At 45.3% G+C, this 19141-nt stretch overlaps 2 protein-coding genes and 1 long non-coding RNA gene across 10 annotated transcripts in view; 1 reads left to right on the top strand and 2 right to left on the bottom strand.

The window, feature by feature from the left end:
- Positions 1 to 2916: 2916 nt before the first annotated feature.
- The window catches only part of LOC114850353 (uncharacterized protein DDB_G0271670-like), a 38528-nt gene continuing 22303 nt past the window's right edge, over positions 2917 to 19141 (bottom strand). For 6 of the 8 annotated variants that reach the window (XM_055514439.1, XM_055514437.1, XM_055514447.1 and 3 more), the window contains 2 exons: positions 4875 to 5045; positions 3747 to 4750 (listed from right to left, as the gene is read on the bottom strand). In XM_055514439.1, coding sequence (XP_055370414.1) covers positions 4488 to 4750; positions 4875 to 5045 — 434 coding nt within the window. In that variant the 3' untranslated portion in view covers positions 3747 to 4487. Of the gene's footprint in view, positions 3726 to 3746; positions 4751 to 4874; positions 5046 to 5119; positions 5366 to 5443; positions 5735 to 6225; positions 6262 to 6893; positions 6974 to 7521; positions 7922 to 19141 lie in introns of those variants that run through there. The other 2 variants (XM_055514453.1, XM_055514451.1) reach the window with 2 other exon arrangements.
- Positions 8664 to 11911, bottom strand: LOC121202631 (uncharacterized). Its single transcript, XR_005898405.2, has 3 exons — positions 11725 to 11911; positions 11360 to 11590; positions 8664 to 11065 (listed from the first exon to the last, which is right to left on the bottom strand). It is a non-coding gene; the product is annotated as an uncharacterized LOC121202631 (long non-coding RNA).
- On the top strand, positions 11980 to 18243 carry LOC114850356 (myelin protein P0-like). Its single transcript, XM_029142260.3, has 3 exons — positions 11980 to 12133; positions 17268 to 17594; positions 17675 to 18243. Exons 1-3 carry the CDS (start codon positions 12073 to 12075, stop codon positions 17839 to 17841), a joined length of 555 nt encoding a protein of 184 aa, XP_028998093.2. The 5' UTR covers positions 11980 to 12072; the 3' UTR covers positions 17842 to 18243.

The following is a 19141-nucleotide window of genomic DNA, read 5'->3' as shown; positions in this document are numbered from 1 at the left end:
TGGAGCCTAACCCAGCTGGCTACGGGCGAGAGGCAGGGTACACCCTGGACAGGTCGCCAGTCCATCGCAGGGCAACACATAGACAGACAACCATTCACTCACACACTCACACCTACGGGCAATGGAGAGAGTCCAATCAACCTAATGCACGTCTTTGGACTGTGGGAGGAAGCCGGAGAACCCGGAGAGAACCCACGCAGACACGGGGAGAACGTGCAAACTCCACACAGAAAGGCAGAAAGACGGAGAGGCCGCCGCCGGGAATCGAACCCAGGACCTTCTTGCTGTGAGGCGACAGTGCTACCCACCGCACCACCGTACCGCCCGAAGTTGCCCAGAAGAAAAAACACAATACAATAAATTAAACACAACAACATTAAGCTAGATAGCAGACACAAAATCACTTTGACGACTGGACACATCGCTATAAAAGTGTCAGGTAGCGGCAGAGAGAGGACCCAAATGCGCAGTGCGAGGTAGGTGGTGAAAAAGTGAGTTTATTCCAGAATCGTCGAATCAGTCCAGGTCATACACAATAGAGCGTAGGGTTAAAGTACAAATACGGCAGGCTCAATCAGGTCCAGAGACAGGCAAGGATCAACAACGGGTAAATCACGGCTACAGTACCGGTCCGGGTTGAGCAGAAGTCGGCGGTCAGAAGTGCGTAACAGGATCAGAAACGGGATGAGATGAATAGAGAACTAGTACAACGTGGCGGCTTGGATTTACGACGATCTGGTGGATAATTGTGGTGACTACTGGTGCTTAAATCCGGGTGGCTGATCACTGATCTGAGACAGGTGTGCATGGTGAACCGGGAGTGACAGGAAACAGCTGACATGAAAAAAGACCGGAAGTCTTTCAACATAAAACAGGAAATGAAACTGGAACCAAAAACATGATGACTAAGTCCTTTCAAAACAAAAGTGGAAACTAACATGATGCACAGAAACCGGAACTGTTACAAAAATAAAACAGGAAACAAGACCAAAACCTGACAAAAAGCACCGTCACAGAATAAAGCATGAGTTAATAGGAAACATTTGTTTCATCTACGCACAAATAATCTGTGACGTACAAATGCAGCTACAGTAAGTAGTGTGTCGAGGTGCCTGGTTTAACGATCATGCATTCATTGTATCAGATTTGAAGCTGGTTCCAGATCAGTGGCTTCTTGGTCAGTAAATACTTTATCGGCCTTAATATTAATTCCTGTTGTGCTTAGAACCTGCGCACAACCAGAGTACATCCTGTCTTTATCATCAGCATTAGTTGGTGATTTAATGTAGAGAATTCCTATTAGTAGCTGAACACAGTGTCTTCTCCTTCTCCTCCGCCTGTTTTGGTGACGCTTTGGTGGTAAACTTCGCTTCACTTCCACCTTCATGTCAGACCACTTTTATTTTTTTACTTCCGCTCCTTTGTGGAAGCTGCAGCATTAACACCTGCACACGGTCCTGCTCGGCTACTGCGCAGACGCAGACCGCATTTAAATCAATTAACATATTTGATGATACATCTGTACTCATGCAGTTTTCTGGATTTGAACTTACGACAATTTTAGAAGGAAATCTACGTAAGTCTTTGAACAGGCCCCTGCTCCTGCAAATGTAGAATTCATAATTTCTTATTATCTAAACTGAACCTGTGTTAAAGTTGTGTCTTCTGACAGCTGTTTGTTTTTAGCTCATAGCTACTAGAGGCGTTACTTCCTGTAAAGCAGCGTTTGGTCACTGAGGGAAACCAGTAGAAGCTGTCTGTTGTTCTGAGCTGCATTGATGCGTGTGTGTTTGCTGTGGAGGCTGATGTAACGTGATGTGATGCTCGTTACGTGACACCGTGTGTGGACCTGGACCTTCATACAGTGTGTATCGGACAGGACACAGCTGTGATTCAGGGAGGTTCTTCAGGTTCTGGTGACGCTGATGAATGAACGGAGGCCTTTGGTTCAGACCTTTGTCTATTTCCCTCTTTGTCTTTGTGAAGGAACAACAAATCTGCAAAACTGATATTAAATCCTAAAGTAAAAACAATTACAGACCCAAACATGTTCCACACACAATCCTTCGTCTGCTTCGTTCCTGGTGTGAACTGACTCCTGCTTTTCCGTCTCATAGCTTCTTGCTTGTTCTTCAGTCCAGGTGAACATCGCAGCTCATTTAGAAGATACGATGTCTCTGCCCTGTCAGGTTCCAAGGACTCAATCTGTGCGAGGTGTAAAGTGGACCAGACCCAACCTGGAGCCACGGTCTGTTGTACCAGGACGGGCGATCGGGTCCAGATCAGCAGCATCCGTGTTGTAGGCAGTGGGTGGAGCTGCAGGACAGGATGGATGATGGAGACGGGTCTGAGGTGCTGAAGGATGCGAGATCTTCTGACGGTGGAACCTACGTGTGTCACCGTCCACCGTGACACCAGCCACAGGAGGGGCACCGTCCTCCTGGACCTCAACCCTGGTGGGAGAGCAGGTTCTAACTTTCCACAGATGAACCGTCTGAGCTGAGACTCGTCCCTACTCCATGCGGAGTCTCTGTATCGATGCAGACCTTCAGGTAAACCCTGCAAACCTGCAGTTAGCAGCCCAGAGGCTTTAGCATGTTAGCATGCTACATGACAGTAAGCTAACATCTGCAGCACACAAACTAATGCAGGTGCTAACAGAACGGTTTCCATGACGACGTCTCACGGCCCAGATGAGGCCAGTGTCTACATCATGGCTGATGCTTTCACTGAGTATCACTGAGATGAAGCCTCATGTTAGTACTCTGTGCTGTGATAATTCTGGCTTAGACCCATTTGGCTTCATGAGCATTAACGACTTGTTAAAAGATATTACTGTTCTTTGTCCTATTGGACATAATGTACCAACATAGTCTGTTAAATCCAACATGTACGACACAGAAAGAACTGCACAAGTTCTGCTTTGACCACCCTATGGTTCAGATCTGCTCCAGTGAAGAGGCCACAACAGCTGATTCAGAGTCAGTAGCAGTTGAGTAGCTGACAGTTACAGCACATCTACACACAGATTCACATCAGCAGTCACATGTACAGATGCGTCTTCTTCGTTGGTGTCACTGCTCATAGAGCGTGCAGGTAAAGAGGCGACAGAGGAGGAGAGGTCTGGTTGCCATGACAACCATGGCCCGTACTCATCATAAGGTTTCCACTGATTCTGAGTTTGTGGGATCAGGTTGTTTTCATCTTGTCCTGAAGATGAGGACTGAGCAGATGAACCAGCTTTGATCAAACCAGACTCTGATCACATCATCACAGGAGGTGTGAACCCGCCTCGTCTGGCTCATGGTCCGATCTCTGAGTCGCAGCAGTGGGTTGTCTTTGGTGGTGGTTACCTTCAGCTGCTGTCACAAGGTATCAGATCTTTGTCTCACACACGCAGCCCACAGACAAACTCAGACAGTCACATTTTCCGTGTGGCAGCTTCAGGAAACTTTCTGAACCACGTGTGAAAAGCAGCTTGAACCAGTGTTTAATGATCCACAACAGAAACTGAGTTCAAGATAAAATAGATCATGAATAACAATGAAGACAAAGCTGCAGGTTGAACATGTGACCGAGGATGAAACTGAATCCAAACAACATGAGACGTGAAATGAACAGTCGCATCCTTGTCCTATGAGTCGTCATAGTAGCTGGACCAGACTGGTTTTACTGGTGTGACTGGGTGAAGGTCTACCTCAGCGCAGAATAGACCACATCTGGTTCTGGAGGAGACAAAACAGGCCAAACATGAGACATGAGTCAGAGCTGGAGCAGAGTCAACGTTACATGCTTTGACTCAAAGTCAAACATCTTGTTTGTGCTTTAGAATCGTTGGTCTGTCTTTGGAGACTCCAGATGTTGATGCTCTGGTTGGCTCTATGTTTTCCTTTTGCTTTTACCTGTTCCTCCTCTCAGGCCTTGGTCACCTGCTTGTCTCTTATCCTGTCTCAGATTCTCTGGGACCTTCATGTTCCATCTTCTTTAGTAGAACCTTGCTATGTCTATCTTCCACCTGCTGCTCATTCGTTTCTACACCTTCGCTTGGTTGGAGGTTAATGTTTTAGCCTCTGTTCTCTTCATTCTCTCCAGTTCTGGGTTTTTCTAACACGTGTTCTGACACTTTGGTCGGACTCTGATAACAGAGGATGAAGCATGAAGCTGTGAACCACACGCTGCTACATGAACATAACCACACAAACACTGAGCAACAACCACAGACACAGAAACCTCAGAGTTTCACGTCTGCACGGCAGCAGCTTCATCACCTCATGATCCGGATAAAGAGGTGAGTGTGAAGCCGACACGTGGAGGCTCACACACACACACACGGAGCCTGAGTCTGACAAATAAACGCTGGTCATGAGCAAACAAGAAGCTCACAGCGAAGCTGCTGTAGAAACGGGACTGAAATGTTTCTGTGGGGGACATTTATGGTGTTGTACGTGATGCGTTCAAAGGCCTCCTGTTGTTCTGAGTGCCGCGTGTTAGTTTGCATGTAGCCAGTGTCTGGATGTAACCGTGGACTGTTCTACCTCCAGATCCAGCTCAAAGCAGGTCTGGTTCTGACCCAGGTCGTCATCAGTACGATCAGTGTGAGCTGAAGCAGCTGCAGATGTGGAGCTTGAAACAGGAGGAGCTTTAAAGACAAGGATCCAGATGTTACCTCTTCTCTGTCTGCTCGGCTGCTGCTCGCGTTTTATCCTGATGTCACTGTACGTAATGTCGTTTCCTCCAACATCGATTTCACCTGCAAAAAATGTAGAGAAGTGATAGACTTTACTACGTGAAGGTTTGAACTCTCACAAATAGTGACGTGAAGCTGTGACTGGATGTAGAAGAGTGAAAGTGAAATCCACACATTTGTGTCTCACCTTTAGATTTTCTGTGAAGCCAGTTTCTCCTCAGCAGAAACATCAACACCAGTAAAACCAGAGACGAGACGAAAGGAACTGACACAATCACAGGAAGAAGATGAGACGAGGGAGGAGACGTAGGATTAGACCTGGAGGTGGATGCAGGAGGAGACGAGGTGGAAGCTTTGTCTACGAATCAACAACAAAGAACTGAAATAAGTTTATCAGTTCAGGATCTGATCCAAACAGAGAAACAAGGCGACCTGAGACCAGTATCCAGCTGGACGCAGACTCTCCACCAGCCTGGATGCTGCATTTATAGGCTCCTTCATCAGACTTGGTGACACGGTGGATGGTCATGTGACCTGTAGGCTCAGTCCTGATGAGGGAGCCATCTTTATAGAAATCAGCTGGGAGCTTGGAGGGAGGGCTCTTTGTTTGACAGTGCAGAGTGACATCATGTCCCTCCATCACAGGGAGGACAGGACTCTGCAGGATCACTGATCCACCTCAACACAGAGACAAACCACAGCATTTCATCATGTCCACACAGACTCATCAGCACTAAGTCCACAGTGTGATCTTACCAGAGACACTGATGTTGATGCTGCTGCTGCTGCTGCTGCTGCTGCTGCTGCTGCTGCTGCTGGATGCAGAGCTGGACTCGCACCAGTAAACTCCACTGTCCAGAGGGAGGACGTAGCTGATGTTACAGGTGGAACCTTCAGTTTCTCCCCACTCCTCACACTCAGCTCTAGTGTCTCTGCTGGTGTTCCTCCTCAGTCTCCATTGTCCAGATCCGTCGTCGTCCTCACAGCTCAGAGACACAGACTCATGTTTAAAGAACTGAGACCTGCTGGGACTCACAGTCAGACGAGCTGAGAGGAAATTAAGACACTAGAGATAAACTAAATGAACTGACTTATGAGGATTTTAATGTACTGTAACAATCAAAACAAAGGCATTTACTTTGGTCCGTAAAATCATTTAAGTCTTAAGTCTTAAATTAAGTCATCTTGACTCTTTTACATGTCCTCATTTTATTACATTTGTTGATTTGCTCTGTTTTTATGTGATACTCTTCGTTTTAAATTATAATTATATAAAAATGTAATGTAATCTAATCTATGTAATGTCAATTCGCCTGTATATGTTGAAGTTTATATTTGTTCTCAGTGATGATTCTATTCATAGAAGGAAAGTGCAGAGGCTGAATAGAAACAGTCTCAGTGTAAATAAGGATCATTGTCAGTCCAGTGATAATGAACTCTGCACAGACTGGATCTGTGAGTCGTGATCTGAACCAGGACCCTGCACTGGTTCTACTCTGACCCGTTTGAGACCAGCGGACGGATCAGGTTCCACTAACCTCGGCTGGTTGTGCAGTGCAGCAGTGAAGTCACAACTAAAAGGAAGAGAGTGACAGTACGTGACACGATGTGAGGCAGCACAGGTCAAATAAATATGATTATCACACAATAAACAGCTTGGTCGGAGTCAGTTTTAGTTTCGGTTAGCACAAAGCAAAGTAAATTTTAAATGTAGAAGAAAAACATTAATGTCAGGTTAATCTTAAACCTGTGAATGATTCAAACAAATTCATTTTATTATTTCTTTAGTTTATTAGAATAATGAAGGTAATGAGGAGAATGCATTTGCAGAACACTGCACCAATAGCAGGTGTAAAACATTTCCCTCCATCTCAAATAAATTCTACTTTTTCTGAATTTAAAATGTTTGAACGTTCGTTTGTTGTTGTTGTGCATCAAAAAACGCTTGAGCTGTTTTATATTTAAGACGGACGTCCAACCTGCTCATGTTCAGCAGCTGCAGTGAGGTCATTGAGAACATATCCATTTTCTCTATATTTTGTCTTAACTTTTTAATTAGTTTGACTTTGACAATAATGTTCTAAGTAAATTTTCTCTCTACCAGCGTGAGTTTGGACCCTGAAGGACACAGTAACACAGAACCAGCCTCACATCAACGTCTCAGATCCAACATGAAATCTTTTAAAATGTTACAGACTCAACTCACAGAGCAGCAGCTGAAGGGTCGTGTGGTCCATGGTCTGACAGTGATGTGAGCCCAGCTCACAGCAGTTAGCCCCACTTCCTCTGAACACACAACACACGGTTTCCTCCTCAGCCTTTTAGTTCAGATTAGTACAGTAACTATTTATACCATTCCTTCTCATTACTGTCACTACTACAAAAAAACTCATTCATATTTACGTAATGTCTAAATCATTTTCATCGTTAAGTCCATCAGTAGAATCACCTTCACCTGAAAACCGTTAATCACCGTAAAACCGTAAATCATTTTTATTTCTGTCATTACTCAGAGGAATAAAGGTAAAAAACTCAAGAGGTCCAAGTCACTGATTAGTTTTATTCTCAAACATATTGGATCAATAATTCTGCTTTTTGTGAAAATTAGCTAATTTCATAATGAGGCAGAAGACGTTATGTGCTTCAACAAGTCATTCTGAAATATAACATACATTTATACATTAATTTATTGTAATTTACAAATTATTTAAGGTATAGATTATTTAATTAATTCATTCATGATATTCTGTGTAGCTGTTTAGAGTCAATCTACTGGACTCCTTCAAATGAAACAGACACAACTGAGAAGAGAATTGATCATATTACCATCGTACCTGCTTCATGGTTTATTCCTTAAAGTCATTAACAGCTGCAGACGCGTGAGACTCTGCTGACACCTGCTGGATTCTTTCATTAAGATAAACATAGACGTTTCTGTTTACTAAACGATCACTAACAACTAAAGATTAAATATTATTTTGAGACTAACTTTCTTTTACTGTTCTAATATCAAACGTGTTTGTCTAAATTACAGATTCATAGTAAAACCACCACCAAACTAATATCATGAACAAAGTGTCCTTTACCCATTAATATGACTGTGTGGTGGGAGGACTCACATATTCCTTTGTGCTTTTATGTGTGTGTGTGTGTTTCTACAGTGGCTACAGCTAAAGCTGATCTCTCACCTCTTCCTGGAGGTGGAGCCTCATGTAGGAAGCTCACCTGAGATGTTCCCTTCAAGCCAACGGGCTGCTCCTGCTGTAAGTAATCTTTGATCTTTGAACTAAATTGTGCTTTAATAGGTGATCAGTTGTAGTTTTCTAGCTGAGTGGTTGATTTCATTGTATTTAGTGGAGACAGCTACTGAGCTGTGTTTTGTCAGAGTCAAAGCAGCTAATGAGCCTTAAATAACAGCTAGATAATGGGAAGCTACTACAGATATACCAGAACAGAACTTTAACTTCTATCTATTTTCATAGCCATGAATGGTCCCAATGTTTCCTGTTGTACAAATGTTGCTAGTCATCAACACGTTGTGTGAATTGTTTTCAAGGAGAATTTCAGCCAGTCAAGGCACGTTAGTGCAGGGTTTGAGCTTCATGTTGGTTAGAGATTCATTGCTGGTAATAAAAGCCACTCCTTAAACAGTAGGAGGGCATAACGTCTCCATGAAACGAGTCCAGACATCTGTAATGAGACGACCTGTAGAGACGCATGAATATGAAGCACAGACAAAGTTTGAGCTGCTTTCTTCTCAGAACAGAATGTTGAACCACAACACAAGCTAAACAACAAAATTCAGCTTTTTTATGAAGGTCCGTCAAAAGGTCTTGCATCCTTAAGCTAATTTTAATATGCACAAAAACATGTTCCGACCAAGTTTCCAGTTTGATTTCATCTAGTGAGTGTTAGGAGTTGGAAACAATAGAACATGTGATGATGAGATGTAGAAGATACAGCTGTAAAAGAGAAGTAGAGTAATGAAGGGTGTTGTGCGTCCTGGTGATGGGCAGATGAAGCTGTTAGGGAAATTGTAAGTTCCCTTTGTAAATCTTAAATAAAGCAGACACAATCAGTTGAGACCTTCTTCAGGATTTTACTTGCAAGGAGTGAGCAGTTTACAGCAAAGGCAACTTCCTTTCACTGAAGAGAAGACAAGGATTCAGCTCATAATATGTATTGCATTCTGGGAGGTGCATAGTCACACAGTACGTGGGAAATATTTTCCACACAAAGCATTGGGCTCATCAGATAAGGATGCTACACACCGGTACTCCCTATTTCTAGCAGAGCAGAAGGGAGAAAACTTCAAGGGCAAAGCACAGCTAACGAGGCTTCAGCAAAGTATGTTTCAATGATTAAATGCAGTATTTTTCCAACAGAAGCTTTATGAATCATTTAAGCCTTTCATCAAATTGTCTCACTCCAGAGCAAAGCTTCTTGAAGCTTTACAAAAACAATATCAGTTGGCATGAATTTGAAGTGTGTGGCATTTTGCAGACAGCCTGTGAATTAAACTGTCAGCAAAATAAAGTATAGTAAAGTATGAAAAACAGCAAAACATGTATTTATATATTTGAACTGTTAGCTTGTTTTGTTGGCTGGCCAGAGGACATTAAAGCACTCAGCTGGCCATGTGCCTCACAGGCGGAGCTTTATCGTGTTTGCTGCTCATTAGCCCAGCTGAAAGAGGGGTTCTGTGGGGCTCTGGTCAGGGCTCTTCAGCGACGTTTTAAACAATGGACCCGGTGTTGTGCACTCAGACCTGGCTAACAGGCAGCTGCTGAGACGCGCTGGGGAGCCACTGCGGCCAATAGCCAATGACATCGAAACCCTGACTAGAGGAGCATATGCCCACATGCTGAATGAAGTACAGAGTGAGCTGGCCAGGGACCAGTTCATCTGGGCCATATTGCCCAATGAGCTGCAGATTCAGACGCAGTTGGCACACCCATGTACCCTGCATGAGGCTCTTGAGGTGGCTTCGGAGAGGGAGACTGTGGGAGCAGCTGCTGCAAACAATCACACTAGAAGCAGCCACGTCGCGAGAGGTGTAACACAGGTGGGGCCTGAACTGGTATGAGCAGTGTCACTGCAGCCTCCATGTGGTGACACTTGCCCGCTGTGTGCCTCTGGTGTGCTGGGCCAGGCTGGTCACGTCAGCGTAAGGTGCCCAAAGCAAGCTGGTGGGCAGGGAAATGCACCTGGGTCTGGGTAGATGGGACGACGCAGGCCCCTCTTCCCGTGTCCCACCCTGCATTACTGTTTGTGGATGGAGGCAAACAGTCAAGCTAGGGGAGTCATGCCCAGAAGTAGACGACGTCACGGAGACTGTGAGAGTGGTGGACTGGACGCACATGGGTGGTTTTTGCTCCCCATCACCCTGGTAGGGGCTCCTTGCATTGCTCTGGTTGACACAGGCTCCACTGGTTGAAAACAGGCTGTTTTGTAATGCAACTTGCTTTCACTGTTGGATTCGGTGCCGGTCAAGCTGGCTGCTGCTGAAATCTCCCCGCTGTGGGACCAATAAAAGCATCCTATTCAAATGGTGCACCCCACACAGGTCTCGAATTCACACGTGCCAACGTCCAGATTTTTGGGAGCACCTCTTCAACCAAAGCCTGCACTACAAGCACCCTCCCCTAACTAAACCCTATCCCATCCCATCCCATTGTGAGAGCAACAGACCGCCAAACTAGGTGTGGACAGACTGGCAGCAGTGAAAGCAATATGGGAACGCAGCTGCATTGACTTAGAACCCACAAAAAAGACAAGCTGTGGTAAGTGCTGTGGGAGTTTAAAGACATTTTTGCACTGACAGAAGAGGACATGGGCCTCGAGGTTGTGATGGTTAACAAGAAGAAAAGTGCGAAGACGAGGCTTTGTGTCGACTACAGACCACTGAACAGTGTGACAAACAAGACTCATATCCACTGCCCCGCATAGATGTGTCTCTGGACCTGGTAGCAGGCTCCTCTTGGTTCCCTCATTAGATCTAAGCAGTGGATATTGGCAGGTGCCCCTCAGCCCTGAGGTCAGGCTAAAGACTGCTTTCTGTGAAGGCAGAGGGTTGTAGCAGTTCTGTGTCCTCTGCTTCGGCCTATGCAATGCACCAGCCACATTTGAACATGTGATGGAGAGGGTGTTCTACAGAGGCTTCACCTGGATAATTGCTGTTTCATGAGGACGAAACTGGAGTTTCTGGGGCACAGGATTGGGGGAGAAGGGGTCAGCACCTTGGAAGACAAAGTGCAGGTGGTGAAGGACTGGCCCACCCCCAACAACCTGAGAGAGCTGAAGAGCTTCATTGGTCTAGCGCCCTACAACAGGCGGTTTGTGAGTGGCTTCTCTTGTATAGCTGTGCTTCTTTTCCGTCTGCAACAGAAAGACAGCGATTTTTTCCTGGTTCCTAGAGTGCGAAAATGCCTTCAATTCTTTTTGACTAAGTCCTCCATACTCATCCCCCCCAGACACTAATCTACCATTTATCTTGGACACAGACACTAGCAATGTGGGGATGGGGGCAGTGTTGAGCCAGAAGGAGAGACAGTGATAGCGTACTTCAGTAAGTAATAGTAATAAGTAAGTAATAAAGCAGAGCGACGCTACTGTGTGACACGCAGAGAACTCCTCGCCATTGTGAGAGCAATAAGTCACTTTAAATACTACCTGTGTGGCCCTTTGCTGTTCGGACCGATCACTCTGCACTCCAGTGATTGATGAGGAGCCAGAAAGACAGATTGTATGCTGGCTGGAGGAGCTGGTGCCATACGTCTTCAGGGTTGAGTACAGGGCTGGTGCCCTTGACGGATGTCGATATTGTGAGAGGAGGGTGATCCGGAAGGTGGAGCACCAAGGTGAGGAGGGGCAGAATTCCTTTCCTGACAGCGAGAGGCCAGTCTGTAGAGTGACACAAGTGGTCGACTTTACGGAAAGGAGAATGCAGCACGGACAGGATGCTGACCTACAGCCAGTGCTGCAGTGGATGAAGTCAGGTCAAAAGCCGCAGGGGAGTGAAGTTGCTGGATACTCACCTGCCACTAAAGGACTGGTTGCCAAGTTTGAAGCCATTGGCAGGTGGTGGTCCTCAGAGCACTGAGAAAGTCCGTGTGGTGGAAATTGAAAAAATTACTCGTGCAGGTGTACGTATAAATGTCACGTGGTACAGCCAGGCAGAGAGGCTTCACGCGTCATCATTTCCAGCTCCTCCTCTAAATGAAGCAAGCCTCAATACGCGCATTGCGGAAACGCCCCTTCCCTGCTCAGCTTCGTAGCCTCGATACGGAACGCGGAGGTGACGCGGGGCTGTGACGCCATTACGTACACAACCAGCAAGACTAAGTTAGGGTGTTGTCCGTGTCCTGAATCGGTAGAACATAAACATGTGTGATGCGGGATGGACATTTATCGTCCCGTTATGTCTGGTTTGTTCTACCGTCGGAGGTAAGTCGATGCGCTGCTCAGACCTGCATTTACCACAAGCGTTGACGTACAGCTTCAGAAACTCATCTCTTCCTCGTAGCTAAAGTTGAATTTGCTCCGCGTTAAAGGTCACACAAACCCCGTAACAACCGCTGCGCTACGTTAGATTAACTAGACTTAAAAGTGAAGAATGAGTTAGAAGTTAGCAAGGTGTCCGTTATATAGTTGCATGCTGCACATGCGCAGTCAATGAACCGTCGCTTCCGGGATCATTTTTTTCGCTAATACTACTTCTCTTTCGGTTTTTCCCATCGGGGGTCTCAGCGAATCATTCTCCTCCATCTATCTCTATCCTGGGCATCTTCTACACTCACACCAGCCAACCTCATGTCCTCTGTCATCACGTCCATGCATCTCCTCCCTGGTCGTCCTCTCGTCAGGCAGCTCCATCTCCAACATCCTTTCACCAATACATTCCCTCTCCCTCCTCTGCACACGTCCAAACCACCTCAGTCTGTGCTCTGACTTTGTTAATAACAGGCAGCGTGAGCCGTCCTCTGATGAGCTGGTTCCTGGTTCTGTCCAACCTCATCACAGAACCTCAGCATCTTCATCTCTGCTCCACCTCTTCCTCACTGCTACCGTCTCTAACCCACCGAGCAGAGCTGAAATCACCACTGTCTTTACACCTTCCCTTTGAGTCTTGCTCACACTCTTCTTCTTTCCTCCACCCGCTCCAACCCGCCTGCACTCGCCTCCACCTCTGTTCCACACTCATCATCACACTGAACTGTTAAACTGCTGCAGCTTCTTCACCTCAGCCCCTGCAGCCTCACTGTTCTACCTCTGGTTTAGACTCATGTATTCTGTCTTATGACTGACTTTCATGCGTCTTCTTTCCAGCAAACCTCCACCTCCAGCTGTTCCTCCACCTGCTCTCTACTCACTGCAGATCAAACATCACTGTCCATGAGGTTCCTGTCTGACCTCGTCAGACAGACAGATGGTGCCAGAGTGTCCGGCTTGCCGTCTGTCATGGCTGACTTTGTATGTGTTTATGCTGCTTTTGTCGAGTGTCATTCAAAATGCCAACGCTCTGCTGGTGTATGATCGCCTTACGCTCCTGGATCTTCGTGTCTCGGCCAGGAACTTGGTGAAAATTTGACACTGATGATTAGGAAAGTTTGACTCTTTTCTTGTCCGGGATACCTGCTCACCTTTGCCGGGCTGCGGTGCTACCTCCACGGAGGAAACGCCACCGTCGCCGGGGCAGACGCAGCGGTAAACTGGTGAAGCTGAAGGCCTGCTTGATACGGTTTCGGGTGGACTTGCTGCATGGGTTTGGAGCGGTTCATGGCCTCTTTCCTTCCCGACTTTTACTGGAGCCTGTTGGTGCCTGGCTGGTGCCTATCGTCGGACCAGAGGAGCTCTACTACCATCGTCGTCCTTGTTCAGGCAGCGTGGGGTCAATCTGGAGAACCTGCGGCCTCTGGGCCGAGCCCCCCGGACTACAAATACCTTGGCCCCACCAGCACCTGTCGGCTTCGGCCTGGTAAACGCCAGGTCTCTCAAAACATTTATCCTTAAGGATTTCTTCAGCTCACAACGCTTGGACTTTCTTTGTCTGACCGAGACGTGGCTGAATGTTGGTGAGTCCAGTGCTCTTTCTGAACTTTTACCACCGGACTGTGGTTATTTTAACTGCCCGCTCGTCGGGTCGAGGCGGTGGGATAGCCATCGTGTACAGATCTGTGTATAAATGTAGCCGACCAGCTATATCCAACTCCTTCTCCAGCTTTGAACTGGACTTCTTTGAACTGGGTCACCCGCACCCTGTGTTGTGTGCAGTCATTTATCGTCCACCTAAATATAATAAGGACTTTATTAATGAATTTTCTGAACTGCTGGCTGAAATCATGCCTAAGTATGATCGAGTTCTTATTGTTGGAGATTTTAATGTACACGTGTGCTGTCCAGAAAAAAAAATGTCGAAGGACTTTTTAAGTCTTATTGACGCTTTTAATTTTCTTCAGCACGTTTCAAAACCCACGCAAGAACGTGGACACACGACCTGGTTTTAACTTATGGCCTGTCTGTTTCCAACTTGAGGATTTGTGATGCAGTGTTTTCTGATCACATGCCTGTTTTATTTAACATCAACCTGTCCTGTAACACCTTCAAGTCCCACGCTCCTGCTCGAAGTGTCCGTATTATTAACCCCTCCACTGCCGCTCAGTTCTCAGCCTCCTTTAATCAAAACACCCTAGAGCCTGTGTGTTCTGATACAGATGAGCTCAGCTCCTGGTTTCATTCCACCTGCCAAACAGTATCAGATGCTGTGTCTCCATTAAAACCCAGACAGCCTGAAACTAAATCTGAACCCTGGCTAAATCTAACAACTCGTGGTGTCAGACGTGAGTGCCGAAAAGCTGAGCGAAAATGGAGGAAGGACAAGCTGCAAGTGTCTTTGCAAATTTTAAAGGACTGCTGGCGTCGTTATCAGACTGTGGTAAAAGAGGCTAAAAGACAACACCTGTCTAATATCATCCTGTAGAACTGTCACAAGCCTCGTGTTGTGTTTAACACAATAGACGTTGTTCATAATGCCCCGAAGACTGCCTGTGTAGAACTCTGTCTGGAGGCATGTGAAAAGTTTCCTAAGTTCTTTGTAAATAAGGTGAACAATGTCAGGGCCCTCATATCATCACCTGCTTCTGACCCGTCAGTTTCTGTATTTTGTCCTGTAACTTTTCTTCGATTTGAACCAGTGACTCGTTTTTATACGAGACTGTTAAACATTTGAAGCCCTCAGGTTCCCCCACTGATGCTGTCCCATTTTTTAAAGAGGTTATCACTACTTAAGGACCTTCTGTTCTTGCTGTTATAAACAGCAGCCTCGCCTCTGGTGTCTTTCCAAAGAACTGTAAACATGCTACAGTCCAGCCACTGATCAAAAAGCCAGGCCTGGATCCCACTGTGATGTCTAATTTTAGGCCTATTTCCAAACTCCCTTTTATCTCCAAAATTCTGGAAAAACTGTATATGTACAACTGAAGGATTTTCTAGACCAAAATGGCACACTTGAGGTTTTCCAGTCTGGTTTTAAACCTTTTCATAGCACTGAGTCAGCATTGCTGTAGTTTTTAATTGGCATCCTTTTAGCTACAGATGCTGGAGACAATGTGGTCTTGGTTCTACCGGACTTAAGTGCTGCTTTTGACACAGTGGACCATGGTATCTTGACTTCTCGATTAGAAAAAAAGTGTAGGCATCGGTGGCACTGCTCTTCAGTCGTTTAGTCGTACTTGGAAGAGAGAACATTTTGTGTACAAATTGATCATGTCCAGTCCTCTTCTGCTCCTCTTCTGTGTGGGGTCCCACAGGGCTCAATTTTGGGGCCTCTGCTTTTTTCCCTGTACTTGCTTCCCCTCGGCTCCATTCTTAGAAAGTATAATTGTCCCTTTCACTGTTATGCTGATGACACCCAGATATATGTACCAGTAAAACAGAAGAATGGCTTTGCCATGGGCTCATTGATGACATGTTTGAATGAAGTAAGAGTCTGGATGGCTCTAAACTTCCTCCATTTTAATGAGAAAAAGACAGAGGTCATCGTCTTTGGTCTGAGCGCCAACAGTGGGTCCTCTCTTGTAGACCTGGGCCCTTTACAACAATTCTTTAAACCTACCGTCACAAACCTGGGTGTTGAGGTAGACAGTGGTTTCAGTTTGGATAGGCAGGTTAGTGCAGTGGTAAAATCCAGCTTCTTTCACTTCAGACAATTGGCAAAAAATTAAACAATTTTTGTCAAAAAAGCACTGAGACAGTGATCCAAGCCTTTGTTACGACTAGGCTGCATTACTGTAATTCTTTGTATTTTGGTGTGTCTCAATCCTCCATGTCCCGTCTTCAGCTGGTACAAAATGCTGCTGCTCGCTTGCTGAGTGGAACTCGCATGCGAGAGCACATTACCCCGGTTTTAGCCTCACTGCACTGGCTGCCTGTCCATCTTAGAGTTCATTTTAAAATTCTTTTATTTGTGTTTAAGTCTTTGAATGGTCTCGCCTCTCCCTCCCTTTCTGAGCTGCTATGTGTGCACCCCCCCTCTCGGTCGCTCAGATCAGCTGACCAGCTGCTTCTGTATGTGCCAAAGACACAACGGAAGCTCAGGGGAGACAGGGCATTTGCGGTTGTAGGCCCTAAGTTGTGGAATGCATAGCCACTGCAAGTTAGACAGGCCCCCTCACTGACTGTTTTTAAATCAAAGTTTAAAACACATTTCTTCTCCTTGGCTTTTGACCCAGTATGAGAAGTTGGCTTTAACAATTTTATTCTATTTTATTCCTTTTAGTTCTTTAAAATTTTTAATTTTATTTAAATGTTATGTTGGAAATGGCATTTTGATTGCACTTTTATTAGGTTCTATTCTTTTATTCAATTTTATTTTAAATTGTTAAGCACTTTGGTCAGTCTGCTGTTTTAAAAGTGCTTTATAAATAAAGTTGACTTGACTTGACTTGACTTGACTTGTCTGTCAGTCTGTCCATCAGCACAGCAAACAAGAAGGGACTCGAAGCTGATCCTTGGTGTGGTCCCACCTTCACCTTGAGCTCCTCTGTCTGACCTACGGCACATCTCCCCACATGTCACCAAATGCTGGGTTTTTGTTCTCGTGGGCGTTACCAAACTGCTATAACGCTTTTTATTTTGCTTTTGGAGCAGCTTCAGTTTTCATCTTTAGTGAACTGCCTGTTTATTGGTTAGGAAGTCATGTGACTATTCATTTGGTGTTTTCTTGCTTCTGGGACTTCAGACATCGTTTTGTGGGTCAGTCCACTTTAAATACATTTTGTCTGTTTTGTAAAAATTGGTGCACAGGTAACGGCTTTGGGTTGTTGAATTTTTGAAATCACGTTGCACAGACAGGTGATCATTGTGTATGTGAACCTCTGACTTTACTGTAAAAAGTAAAACTAATCTTTTAGCATTTAGCAAATAGAAATGTTCTCGTTCCTAAGTTACTTAGAACAGGAGTTTAGTCTGATTAGTCTGATCTGAGGAAAAGGCTTCTGTGTCGTTTCACACAGTATGTGGTGTGAACTGTATGTAGATGGTAGATGGTTTTACTGTATTTGCTTATTTGTTCTCTTTACAGATATTAAGGTGAAATCTGGAGGTGATGCTGTTCTTTGGTGTCTAGGATCCAGAAACACTACCATTAAACTGCTGGAGTGGACGAAACCTGACCTGAACCCAGACAGTATTGTTTTCTACTATAGAGGTCAACACATCTTTGAAAATTACCAACATCCATATTATCGTGGTCGAGTGGAGCTGAAGGATCCTCAGCTGAAAAATGGGAGCTTTTCTGTGATCGTGAAGAACGTCACACTTAATGATACAGGAACATACGAGTGTCAGGTTGGATATGGAGACAAACCTGAGCTGATCAACTCCACCACCCTGACGATCACTGACTCAGGTGAGTGAGTGAGTGAGTCTGTACAGTAGGCCAGACGTGAAGCTGCTTCCTGCCTGTTCTCACCTCTGTTGTTCCCACAGATCCCCATGAGGATGGAGGAGGCAGGAACACTACATCAAACACACCTGTTGGACTAGTGGTTGGTCTGACCACTGCTGTTCTGCTGCTGATGCTTCTGGCTGCCGTTTTAGTGATGTACAGGAGACGTAAACGGCCTCAGACGCCAGCGTTCAGTCAAACCTACTGATGTGGTTGAATGAGCGCAGCTCCTCAGCAACTCTGACTTCACTTTGTATTTATTGCGTTGAAGACTGAAGTAAATCAGTGTTACTGTGTGTTTTCCTCTTTGATGTTTAAATGTTCATTATGTCTCAAACTTAGTATCAGAGTTTATTTTTTTTGTTTGTTGCTGCAGCTGTTTGAACTGTTTACAACCACTGAGTGAAGATTTCCTGTTACATAACTTACTTGTTGCTTCATTTTGTCCCAGTATTCCAGACAGTTCTGCACCTTTGGATCATTTGGTCAGAACCTGATCTGAAGTGAACTGACTGGCGAGGATCTAATCTCTGGCCTGACAGTTGTTGTTGATTCCAGTGTTGTTAATGTCAGTGTTGTTAATGTCTAATAAAGTCACTGTTGTATTCAATTCAATTCAATTCAATTTTATTTATATAGCGCCAAATCACAACAAAGTTATCTCAAGGCACTTTACAAAGTAAAGTTTAAAACCTCACACAACTAAACCCAACAAATCCCACATACAGCAAGCATTTAATTTGACAGCAACAGTGGAGAGGAAAAACTCCCTCTCTAACGAGGAAGAAACCTCCAGCAGAACCAGGCTGGATGTGGGCGGCAATCTGCCTCGACCGGTTGGGGTGAGAGGATAGAGAGAGAGAGAAAAGTAGAAAGAGAAAGAAATGTGAGTGGTGCGTTTAATGTCAGGATAATTAGAACCTGTGATGGTGGAACAGGCTGCTCGAATTCCTGTTCAGTGTAGATCTATGTGACACGAGGTGGAGCCTCCTCAGTGTATTCTAACGCTGATGCCTCAGGGTTTAGCTCACTTGATTCATCATATCAGGCTGCTTCAGAAACATGATCTAAGTCTGGTTCTTCTCTCAAGGATGAGGATGATGTAGCTCAGGAACCTGGAGCTGCGCTGAAGCTTCTCTGCAGGTTCATACAGTCCAACAGTCAGGTTCATGTACAGATTCATCAGCTCAGTGGAGCATTGGCTCGGGGTGCAAAAGGTTCCAGGTTCAATTCCTCCTCAGGGGATGGGTAAATTTGTAGAGGTTAATTTCCCCAATGTGGGATCATTAAAGTTTAGTTATTTTATTATTTCTTTTTTATGAGAGTTTGGGGCAGAAACCGCAGCAAGAGAGGCTTTGTCCTTGTGATTCAAGTCTCAGGGGGCTTTGTTTTGTTTAGTGACGTTTTTGTTTGTGCTCGTTGTTTGTGATGTCACTTCCTGTTTGTCCCTGTCTTGTAATTAGTTTCAGTACGTGCACCTGGTTTTGTATTTAGGTTCCTGTTTGTTA

This window comes from Betta splendens, chromosome 2 (genome assembly GCF_900634795.4).
Source record: "Betta splendens chromosome 2, fBetSpl5.4, whole genome shotgun sequence".
Taxonomy (NCBI): domain Eukaryota; kingdom Metazoa; phylum Chordata; class Actinopteri; order Anabantiformes; family Osphronemidae; genus Betta; species Betta splendens.
Note: the sequence above shows the minus strand (reverse complement) of the source record. Positions and strands in the feature narration are given on the sequence as shown.

Bases quoted from the DNA above. Each gene is read 5' to 3' on its own strand.
- LOC114850356 (XM_029142260.3), top strand. From the start codon at position 12,073: ATGTGTGATGCGGGATGGACATTTATCGTCCCGTTATGTCTGGTTTGT. The intron at 12,134-17,267 runs GTAAGTCGATGC...TTCTCTTTACAG, and splicing joins GGTTTGTTCTACCGTCGGAG to ATATTAAGGTGAAATCTGGA. The intron at 17,595-17,674 runs GTGAGTGAGTGA...TTGTTCCCACAG, and splicing joins CCTGACGATCACTGACTCAG to ATCCCCATGAGGATGGAGGA.